This window comes from Brassica napus, chromosome C3 (genome assembly GCF_020379485.1).
Source record: "Brassica napus cultivar Da-Ae chromosome C3, Da-Ae, whole genome shotgun sequence".
NCBI classification, from domain to species: domain Eukaryota; kingdom Viridiplantae; phylum Streptophyta; class Magnoliopsida; order Brassicales; family Brassicaceae; genus Brassica; species Brassica napus.
The window spans coordinates 31957863-31969589 of NC_063446.1; the positions used below are offsets into that span (position 1 = coordinate 31957863).

At 30.2% G+C, this 11727-nt stretch overlaps 1 protein-coding gene and 1 long non-coding RNA gene across 2 annotated transcripts; one reads left to right on the forward strand and one right to left on the reverse strand.

Moving 5' to 3' along the window:
* Positions 1-4882: 4882 nt before the first annotated feature.
* On the reverse strand, positions 4883-5385 carry LOC125584566. Its single transcript, XR_007321479.1, has 2 exons — positions 5248-5385; positions 4883-5181 (listed from the first exon to the last, which is right to left on the reverse strand). It is a non-coding gene; the product is annotated as an uncharacterized LOC125584566 (long non-coding RNA).
* BNAC03G43110D lies at positions 5356-7115 on the forward strand. The gene is made up of 2 exons (XM_013859099.3): positions 5356-6121; positions 6197-7115. The coding sequence occupies exons 1-2, from the start codon at positions 5777-5779 to the stop codon at positions 6893-6895; spliced, it is 1044 nt and encodes a 347-aa protein (XP_013714553.1). The 5' UTR covers positions 5356-5776; the 3' UTR covers positions 6896-7115.
* The last annotated feature ends 4612 nt before the right edge of the window (positions 7116-11727 follow it).

Here is an 11727-nt window from a genome sequence, read left to right on the forward strand (position 1 = left end):
ATAGATTTTCTGTATTTATTTAAATTAAATGGATTTTCCGTAAAAACCCACCTCTATATTTAAATATAAAAATTAGTATCTTAAAAGGAAAATATATACATATTAAAATTGGAGAATTTCTGCTATGTTTTTCTTAGAGTATCAGATATAGATTTTTTAAATGGATTTAGCAGCATAGTGACTATTATTTTGTAAACTGTCTTTTAAAACTTTCATATAAAATATTTATCTTTTTTTTTTGTCAACATATAAAATATTTATCTAACAGTCAAATATTCTAGGGCTCTACTATTCAAATAGATATCATGTGATCATATCATTTGATGAAAATTTGTTTTTCCAGAAATTTGATAATTTAATTTACATTCTCCCGTACTAGAATTTGGCATATTTTGTGCATATTACCATTCAGTGAATTACTAAATATAATTTAAAAACTGGCGATCATTTTCTGCAAATGGTATTCTTAATAAAATTAAGGATCTTCCGCTGAGGAGTCTTGGACCGGGAAAACGGCCAATTCCTACATCAACACTGTCTCGCGGTCCCGATAAGTAGATACATTCATCACCTGTACAAAAACATATGTCTTGGACCATGGAGATGTCGTGACATTTAGATTCAAACACAATACTCCTTTGTTTGTAGTGCACTAGTGCTTAGATATTGTAAGAACATATCCATTTCAAACTCTAATTTATATCTTATATGTAAGCACCTATACTAATTTCCTCTAGTTATTAAAACAAATATATTCCATATTACCATGTTATTGTCCAGTGGAAAATATGAACCACGATATCCACAACTTCTCGAATAGGGAAAAAATATCTCGTTATCTTTTATGAAGAGAAAAGTGTCCTTTTTTCTTTTGTGTAGATAGATAAATGTCGTTCTTGTCATATTAGTTTACTCAGAAAAATAGGGTGCAGTTCTAAATTTTCTTAAATCATAAAAATAATTAATACTCTATTTGTTTCCTATTCGATGATGTTTTAAAAAAATATATTAAATTTTTTGATAATTTTATGTTATTTTTAACTTTACTAAAAACTGTGTAACCAGTTAGATTGTACATTTATTTTTATAATTGGTTGAATAATTTATAAATTATTTTTTAAAAGATAAAAAATTTAATATTTGTACATGAAAACAAAACATCTGTTGTGAAACAGAAAGAGTATATAATTACTATGTGTCTTTTTCCAGCTTCAGATATAGTAAAAAGTGAGTTCTATAACTAAATAATATTTTAATTTTATAAAATTGTGAATTGGTCAATAAAAAAAATCAAACAGTGTTTACTTGCAAAGAAATAGTATATTCATATTCATGTAATTTATTAAAAAGCTGAAGCCAAGTTTCGTTAAATTCATTGAAAATCAAAAGTGGTAGTTATGATGATGATATATGAGTCTTGGAAATAGCTAATCTCCAAATCAGCTCAAATACAGCTATGTTTCTCCGCCAATGATATTGAAAATCTGTATGATCCATAAATGAACATTTGGATAAATTCAATGAATCATGAAATCACAATTAGACTATATACGGAATAAAATTTAGTCTGAATAGTAGAGTGTTTATATGGATTACAAATTCACAATCATGTCTTGAGTTGTAAATGTTATTAGAACTGAACTTTCCTTTTTGACCAGAAATACAGAATTGAACTTTTTTCTAGTCTCGAATAGATTGTTTAGACTAAAGGGGAACTTAATGGTACGTTTCAAACGTGGAACAACCGTAGCGTATTAGTTAAGGTTTAAAGATTTTTACATCCAGGTTTGAGGTTCGAATCTTAGACTATGCAATTTCTTACAGATTACAGGAAATCCAAGTTTCAAGTCCCGGAGAGAGCGATTTATTAATACAGACTACAGAAGAAAGGGTTACAAAAGATCTTCAACATGGTGCAAATAAATCTGGTCAGAAGTGGATTTTCATAGGACGACTCAGATGATGCTGTTGACGTAGATCCTCATAAAGCATGTAGTATTGTCGGTTATCGAATCGTTTATGTAAAAAATTTCATAAATGTAATATTATAATAAATCAGTTTTAAAAAAATGATGAGTTTCAAAATATAATAACTGCTTCCTGAAAGAAGTTCTCATAAGTGGAAGCACCAATTGTGCTTTTTTTTCAAAATAATATTATTTTTATTTTATATTAATTGTCGTTTTACATTTATTTTATCATAACTACTTTCTCCGTTTCAGTTTAGTTATCATTGTAAAGTAAAATTTTTGTTTTAAAATAAGTATCGTTTTATAATTTTAATGCAAAATTTACTAAATTTATATTCCAATCTATTTTTCTATTGGTTGAAATGTGATTAGATATATTGGTAATGATGTTTTTATTTAGTAAATATAATATTTTTTAATTTCTGTGTCCAAATTTAAAACGCCGATTAAAATAAAACGGAGAGAGTATCGTTTTATATTTTTAATAATATATTAAATTAATTTTCTAGTTTTTATCCCTATTTCTAATTTAATGATTAATAAAAAAATAAAACATAGTAGTGTATTAAATAAAAGTAAAACAAAAAATTACTAATTTTCTTAATTTTGGTTTAAAATATTTAAATGACATTTATTATGAAACGGAAAGAATATTAGAATCATAATCAAGTGAAATACCAAAAGATTGATATCTTAAATTTGTATATATATTAAAAAAAATTATTTATTCGGCTATTGCTTTTTGGTATACCAATAAAGTTTTATCATTTATATTTATTTTAGTTTTCAGAGCAAATGTATTAATAATTTTAAATGTCAATTTTAATTACAAAAACAAATTTAAAACATTAATCATTCATATATGGAAGCATTAATATATTCACTTGCTTCTTGAAGATATTAGTATACAATGGGTTTATTGGTAGTAGAGAAATACGTCAGCTGTGAATTCTCGATATGGTGGTTGGGTTAAGGCGTGACAAAGTGGTTGATTTTTGAAACTAAATGTTTAGTAAATAATTAATTTATTGCCTGAAATACATGATTAATGAATTAAAGAAAGTATAAAGAAAAACCCAAAAAGAAGAAGATAAAAAAGGTAAAACGGGAGTGAGAATAATTAACTGTTGCCAGGTCCCAGAGGGTTTGTATTTGCTGGGAGTTTGTTAAACATTGCATCAATAAATCATTTTTCCAAAAGTGAAAAACCTTTCATGTTTCTGTATAGGTTTAGTTCATCTTCATGTATATTTTCACGTTCGGTTTTCTATGTTGGTTACAAAAAAAACATATAATTTTTTTTTTGTGTTCTCATGGTAATTGCTTCGCTATGAAAAAGTGATCATGAAAACCACCGTAGTGGAGAAAAAGGGTTTTGATAACTTGATTGCTGTAGAGGGAAAGTATCATCAGCTTTTGGTTTTGGGGAGAGCAAATCGACCCCCACTTCTTTTCGTGCTTATCAATGTTAAATTAATTCAATTTTATACTACTATAGTGGTAACAATGTACCATTACTTTAAGAGAATTTGCACTCTATACCCAAACATTATATCATATTTAGCTGTATAATCGAGCATTGCTTTATTTAACAAAACAAAAAAATTGAATAGGGTTACACTGCACTTATATAAGTAAAAAGTAAATCAAAGCCTGTTATTTCGTTTCTCTGATATTAATATGTATAATACATGTATAGAGTTGGGAAACGATGTCGATATTGTGAATCGTATACATTTCTACCGATGTCAAGTCTATTATACTGTTTATTTACTTTTACCATTTTGTGTCACAAATTCTAGAGGACCCATTAACATCATATACTAACAAATTATTAGTATATTTTCATAAGTTTCAAATGTTTGGAGATAGGACCGCTTCGGTTAAAGAACAATGAGTGCGATTGTCCCTGAATTCATGTAAAAGAATGGTCTTATTTTAAAGACAATGTTAGTTTGAAAAAATAAAATAAAATTAATTATAGATTGCAAATAGGGTATCTTTGGGATGTAAGGAGTACAATTGCTTTTAATTATAATAAACAAAAACTTAGATATATACTGTATATAAACAAAAAAATTATTTTATTTATTTCGAAAATAGATTTGTGATTAAATATCATACAGTATAAAATAATTTAAAAGGTATACTAAATTACTTTTGAAAACCACATAAAATAATTCTATTAAAATTCTATTTACTGAAGATTTGTTCAGCCACCCAGCAAAACTAAAAGTCTAAAACCCAACACTGTTTGGAACTGAATATACACAACATGAAATGAATAAAAGAAATAAATGTTAATGTTCAGTACAAGAAATAAAAAATGTAAATGGCTAGTTAAAATTCAAATATCTGATACAGTTTTTAAAAAGTTGAAAATCGACACATTATTTACAATCGTCACTATTACAAAATTCACATATTACAAAATTCACATGTATATGGTTGTCCTCTAATTTACCAGCAGGTAGGATAATTGCATACATGCGTACAAGGGAAGAGTCATCTTCTCATATTCGTTTTTAACACTACACTTGTTTTAAATCCGCCTTTACCTTTTTATTTGTTCTCTTTGTTTTAACTTTTACTTTTCTTTACAAGAATAGACCAAACGGTCAAATACTTGGGCCCGTCTTTTTGCATGATTTTTAGTAATTTTAACTAAAGGTTTGTGATTTAAATGCGGTTAATAAAGCAAAGCTTAAAGTTTCATAATTACAGCATGGGGATATAAAGTTTTAATCTTTAATAAAATATACTCTTATATTGCTATCATTTCACATTCAGATAATTACTGCCATAACATGCTTTTCTTTTAATAAAAGAAAATTGTCACTTTTTTGTCCTTTAGTGGTCAGTCTATTGTTTTCCCCTATTTACTGACATAAAGCGGATCAAACAATGATGTATTAAAAATTAAACTAGATTATTTTTTCATCGAAAATTAAATATTAGTAATATACCACATTTGTATTTTACTTCTCATAAGATAGTACAATATACCCCGACGGTCCCGAACGAGGAGTAAATAAGATTTGCTTTAGCTACGTGTTGTTTAACTATTGGTTAAGAGTCTGTTTCGCTATAAAAAATAACATAATATCCATTTCCGGATAGTTACGGATATTCGACGGCAGTGGAGGTCAGAGGCGTAATTTACCTATTAGCAGTTACTGACACGTCTCCGTAAAAAAGATTTACCACCACGCTGAGATGAAAACGACAACATTGTCAATTAAAATTTTAAAAAGATTAAACGGTAAGAAATAATTACCACGTGACGTGGCATTTACAGTGCCTAGTCAGCTTTCATCGTCTGGGCCTCCTCGGCTTCGGATCTCTCCTCCTTTATAAGAACAAGCCAACCTCTCTTCTCCGACACCAGAAAAAAAAACAATTACCAAAAAAAAAAACATATAAATCTCTCTCTCTCTCTAGATTTTTCGACTACCTTTAAATTCGCCGGCGATGAATCTCGCCGGGAAAATGAATATTCCAGTAAACATGACCGTATCTAGTAACGCTGTCTCCGACCACCGCCGTCACGTGTTCCGTGAAAATCGTCACTGATCCGTCTCCTAGTCTTTTTTTTTTCTTTTTAATTTTATTCTTTGCTTCGTTTTGTGAAAATGATCCGCTGATTGAAGAAGACGGTCTAGGTTTCTTCTTTTATTAGCTGAGAGGTTTGGTAGATTCTTCTTCTTCTTCTTCTTTTTATTGAATCCGTGTTTTTTTGAATTTTTGAGAGATCTGAGTTTGGAACGAGAAATTGACTTGGACCGTAGTCAGTCTTTGTCAAAACGATGCCGTTTACGATGAAGATCCAACCGATTGATATCGATTCACCCGCCGTAGCTAAACCGGAGGCAACAGGCAAACCGGTGCTCAAATCTCGCCTCAAACGTCTCTTTGATCGGCCGTTCAGGACCGCAACCTCCGAGAAACCGTTCACCGGTGGCGAAGCTCAATCCGCGACGGAGTTCGAGCCGAGCTCCGTTTGTTTAACGAAGATGGTTCAGAACTTCATAGAGGAGAACAACGAGAAGCAAGCCAAATGTGGACGCAACCGCTGCAACTGCTTCAACGGCAGCAACAACGATAGCTCCGACGACGATGAATCAGATCTCTTCGCCTCTGATCATCTCGAGGTATACACCGTCCTCTCTCTCTTAATTCATTATCTTGGTTAGGTGCTAACCGTTTTGCAATCTTGATCCCAACAGAGCTTGATCCCGTGCGCAACCGTCGCCGAGAGTAATCTCTTTGCCGACGTGGCGAATATTGTAGATAAGAACAACAAGTCAGTCAAACGAAAAGACGAGATGAGGAAGATCGTCAACGAAGGACTCTTATCTCTTAACTACGACTCGTCAATCTGCAAATCCAAATGGGACAAGTCTCCGTCGTTCCCAGCTGGCGAATACGAGTACATAGACGTGATCGTTGGGGAGGAGCGGTTGATGATCGACGTTGATTTCAGATCGGAGTTCGATATCGCGAGGCAGACGAGCGGTTACAAGGCGTTGCTTCAGTCTCTACCGTTCATCTTCGTCGGGAAATCAGATCGGTTGAGCCAGATCGTTGCCTTGATCTCTGAGGCGGCGAAATTGAGCATGAAGAAGAGAGGAATGCATTTGCCTCCGTGGAGGAAAGCTGAGTACATGCGATCTAAGTGGCTGTCGTCTTATACCAGAGCCTCCGGGAACGCTGAGGAGCTGCCTGTTGCGGCGGCCGCGGCGGAGATGGAGGTAGATTGTGCAGACCTTGAGCTGGTTTTTGAGGAGAAATCTTTGTCTCCGGTAGTCGTTAAGGCTTCCTCGTCTCTTTTTCCGTCTGTTGACGGCGATGGTGCTGATGCGGCGGTGGAGAGAGAAGTGAAGGCCGTCACCGGATTAGCTTTACTCTTCAAAGAGAAGCCTTAATAAGAAAAGTTTTGGAGTTTTTTAATTTACCTTTTTTCTAATTTTCTTTAACCTCCCGAGGTAAAAAAATTATCATATATTTTCCCTTTTACCGTTCTCTTTTTGTAGTTGTTTTTTTTTTACCTCTTTTGTTTTTTGTTTTCTTCGCAAGGGGTTACCACTTTGTACTTATTACCGTCCACGGTGAAAAATAAATAAAAAATATTGTACTTCCGAAACACCTGAGAAACTGTGCAGTTTGTGGATGTGGATAATATTTTAGTTTAATTGATACTTTCAATCTCTGTAAAATCTCAAGGAGATAGCGTTTACACTATGTAAGCACATGAGGGAGCAGAAGAGTATTGACACGATCTTTAATTTAACTTCTCATCTTTTCATAAAACTTGCATTTTTAATGAACTATTCTTACTTTATACGTTACGAAATTTGTTTACTATTTTTTTTAATGATGACAGTTTTGAGAGAAGAGAGAAGCTCGTGGGCTCTCGATAGCCGTGGAGTCGCCAGAGTTGTTCTTCAATAACGTTTTCTATTATTTGATTCTTTTATTTTTTTGTTGGTTAAAACCCGGTCCATTTTATACATTGCTTCGGTTGATCTTTTCTTTTGGGGTTTTGTAATGTGAAAAAGCTTAGGTGGATTTAAAATCAAAATAATATAAACATATATACATGTATGAGATGCGTTATATAAATTTTTGTAATTTGGATTGTTGATGTTGAATTCAAACAAGTAACTAAACAAAAATTTAGATATAGAATTCAAAACTGATCGTATTAATAAAACGATAACTCGACAACTGCAAATAAAATGATATTGTTAGCAAAATGTTGAGTTTAATATATTAAGAATAAGTCAGAGCAAATCATAGGTATCATTCTCATAATTTTGGATCCTTTTGCCTTGTAGCAAATATGTTTATGTTTTTCTTAAGCGTGTGGGTTTAGAGCTATGGTGTTGTCGTCTATTTCCTTATCCATGTAGTTGGAGACGGAAAAACTATTATGTCAATCATTTTTTTCTCTTCTATAGATCGGAAATAGAGTTATGATGCCATTTTATATATTTTATAAAATATATTCATACTGGTGTTGATTTTTTTTATGTTTTCGGAGATTGTAAATTATGCAGTTGAATTGTAATGAGTTTTTTTTTTTGTGTAGGCCACTCTTGATTTAAGTAAGGTTAATTGAGGGTCACTCAGCTTACCTCCAAATAGGGCATTAACTGGACTGATTCTGTTATATGAACGCTTTTCTTGTCATGGTGCATATCCCAAATTGAAGAAAAATGTTTCTCAGTGACTCGTGCTAGATATGTACACTCGGTAGACCTGTGGGCTGTGGATATTATTTAGCAGGATTGCTTAAGAGAATCACAATTTTTTACTGTTTATACAATAAATCATTTTTTCTTGTTTTCAAAATATAAAATATTATATATCTTTCTCTATGAAATAATGTTTTGTTGGAATTACATTGTTTTAAATAGTTGTAGTCTTGTTGAATTCTAATATCTTTAGCTCACTAAATAAAGTATTCCATATGTTTCTAAAAGATAAATTTTAGTATTTTTACACATAAAAAACACATTTAATTTTGATTAAAATATATTATTTTTTGTGATTAACTATTTTCACTATGTTAAACAAATACAATTTAATAAATGTAATTAATTTTTTGAAAACATAATTTTACTTTAAAACATTTATCTTTACAAAAGTAATAAAAAATATTAACTGCAAATCTATCATAAATTTAGTTTTAAAAATGATGATAATAATTAAGATAATTACTTCATAAACATAATTTATTATGAGAAAATAACAAATAAATTTATCACAGAAACTTCTATTACCTGAACTGAAAATTTTTATTCGGATAAAAATTAACGAATCATTATTTTAGTTACTGACTGTTTTTTGTTTGTCTGGTCAAGGTTTGTCCGAAATTGTGATGTAACAATGGAATTTTGTGGTTAATGTTAATTCAAGGGATTGGTTAACCAAATAAACAATGGTCAGCAAAACTGTTGTTTACAAGTTTACCATGGATTCAATAGTCTTATAATCAGTTTCACGAGGAAGAACGTTTTTTAATGTTCATAAGAAACAACTTTTTCTCCTCAAGTCTCTACTTAATTGCCATGTCTTGCCAGATCTAATAAATAGAAATTAAAACTGGATTTTTGGAAATATCATTTTTCCTCCATTTTTTTGTTTTTTTGAAAATTAAAAAAGTTAAACTCAAATCTATTAAAGACACATACCTAGACGAGAAGTGCAACATACGGATAGACTCTCTCCCGGGTATTAAAATGGACCGAAATGCAATAATCCATATCCGTGTAAAATGACCAAAAAAATGTGACTTAGTTTGGTATGACAGGTGGATCGAAGCTGAAATGTAATCACATCGCAGACCCTTCGTCTACCATTTTTCCTCCATTTCAGTCGAAGCTTAAACCTCCTTATGGACCAAACTGTCTTCCAAATGTAAGTATGTAATTATATCATATTTTTTTAATCACATACATCATATATGATATATGACATATATGTTAATGCATCATAATCATTGATGTGGGGGCACTAGTCGATTCATCCATAACTATAGAATTTATTATTGTTGTTATTATTATATTTAGATGTCATTTATCAAATGTATTGTAAAATCGAGTTATTTGACAATAAGGTAGGGTCAGTTACAACAATTTCACAAGCTGTGGGGTCTGATGCCCTTTTCTTATTACCATACACTCTTTTCTGGATTTGACATTATTTGCACGGGTAGAAATTATAAAACATTTGCATTTATATCCTTATATTATTTATCATATCATACCCTATATTATTTATCAATATCATATATTTTTTAGCTACATTTCTCTTTGTTACCAATCAAGAAGAGAGTAATAAACCAAGGGTTAGATTAAAGGTCAATACTCAATAGAATTAAGAAAACGACTCTCCACCCACTCATTTAAATAGTTTTGGAGATAATCTTTCTTTGTTGATTACTTAATCATATTAGTTTTGGTTGATGAGACAATCAAGGTTTCTGCCCCAAGATATACAATAAAAATGGTTCATTAATTTTCAATATTTTAATTATTGCACAACCAACTTGTTATAGTGTTGCAATTATTAATATGGTATGTTTTTGAACCCCCACATGAACGTTACAATGATTTGTTTATATCATATGGCTGTGTCCTATGTGTGGAGAGAGATAAAGAACAAGATAAAGAAGCATCTTTTTATAAGCCAAACATTGATTATACATTTTTTTAAGTGGTTTCTCAATGGTGAAATTGAAACTTACTACATACTCTCTTGTCCCTTTTTCCCCATCTCTCTTTTAACTTTTGGAATGTACATTGCTTCTTTGAATATATTTGGTCAAATTAAGTTCCCCCCCCCCCCCCCCCCCCCCCCCCATAGCATGATACTTGTAGATTAGGAAGAGTGGAGATGTTGTGAGAAGATACAATAAAGATCCATCCATATAAATCCTTAACTTATACGAATTCATAATAGTTTTCCAACTTGAATTATGTTATAAGGATATTTAAAATGAAGAAGGGAAAAGAAAGAGACACGGAGGAGATGTGCAGAGAGACTTATCTACTTTGACATAAGACTTGAGAATATTAGGTGAAAACATGTGATTCCTCTCCTCACTCTCTCCCTTTTCTTTTCTCCTTTCTCTTTTGCCTTTTATTCATTATTTATTAGTAAGATAGAAGAATTACTCAAGTTCATCACCCTGAATTGGTCGCACTTGCATTATAATGTTCCTATGTTTTCTTAGGTGTACCTTCTCTTCATTTTCTTTATAAAATAAAAGTTATAATTTTTTTTTCAACAAATCTAACTACATAGCTTCGCACTAATTAGGAATTACAATATCCATTAATAGACTGAAAAATGAACTAAATCTATATATCTTGACATGAATAATTCAACCACAATACACAAGTTTATATATATAACTAAAATAAACCTTATTTTAACTACCAAAGTTTTTTACTTTTGTTTAGTTCTAGATCTTATATACAGTAGAAACTCCATAAATTAATATTCAGTAAATTAAAAGCACGATAAATTAATAAATTTTATCAGTCACAAGTTGGGCCAATATAAAATATGAAACAATTCGATAAGATAATAAGATAATAGCTTTTTTAAAAACTTTACATAAATATATAGTCCCCATACAGACATATAGTAATAACTAATGTATATAAATTTTATAGAAATATAAATAATATATTGAATAGTTTGTTTTTGTTCATAGTGAAGCTTTTTATATATATTTTTTCTTAATTTATAAATACATTGATGTTATTTTTCATTTAAAACACACACACACACACATATATATATATATTTATAATACATATTTTCTATACACCAAATAACCGAATGAGAACAATATAAAACTTATATATCTATAAATTTTAATCAATACATATACCATAAATTAAGTATTCTTCTAACTTTTACATAAAATAATACTTTAAAATATAGAAATATGAAAATAAAAATTCATGTAAATTAATAACTCTATTAATTAAGAAATTATCAAAGTTCCAAAATTATTAATTTGTAGAGTTTTTACTGTATGTAAGAAACATCATATTTCAGTCAACTATTAAACCAATAAAGTTTTTCATCATTTTAAAGATATCATAAAAATGTTCCACATTAAGACATATGTGAGCTTTTATTTTTACTTTTTAATTAGCCAATGAACAACGTAGCTTTCTTTCTAATATTTTTATTGAATAAAAATGTTTCCAAAAGAGCTGGGTTTCATAATTAAACT

Bases quoted from the DNA above. Each gene is read 5' to 3' on its own strand.
- BNAC03G43110D (XM_013859099.3), top strand. From the start codon at position 5,777: ATGCCGTTTACGATGAAGATCCAACCGATTGATATCGATTCACCCGCC. The intron at 6,122-6,196 runs GTATACACCGTC...TGATCCCAACAG, and splicing joins TCGCCTCTGATCATCTCGAG to AGCTTGATCCCGTGCGCAAC.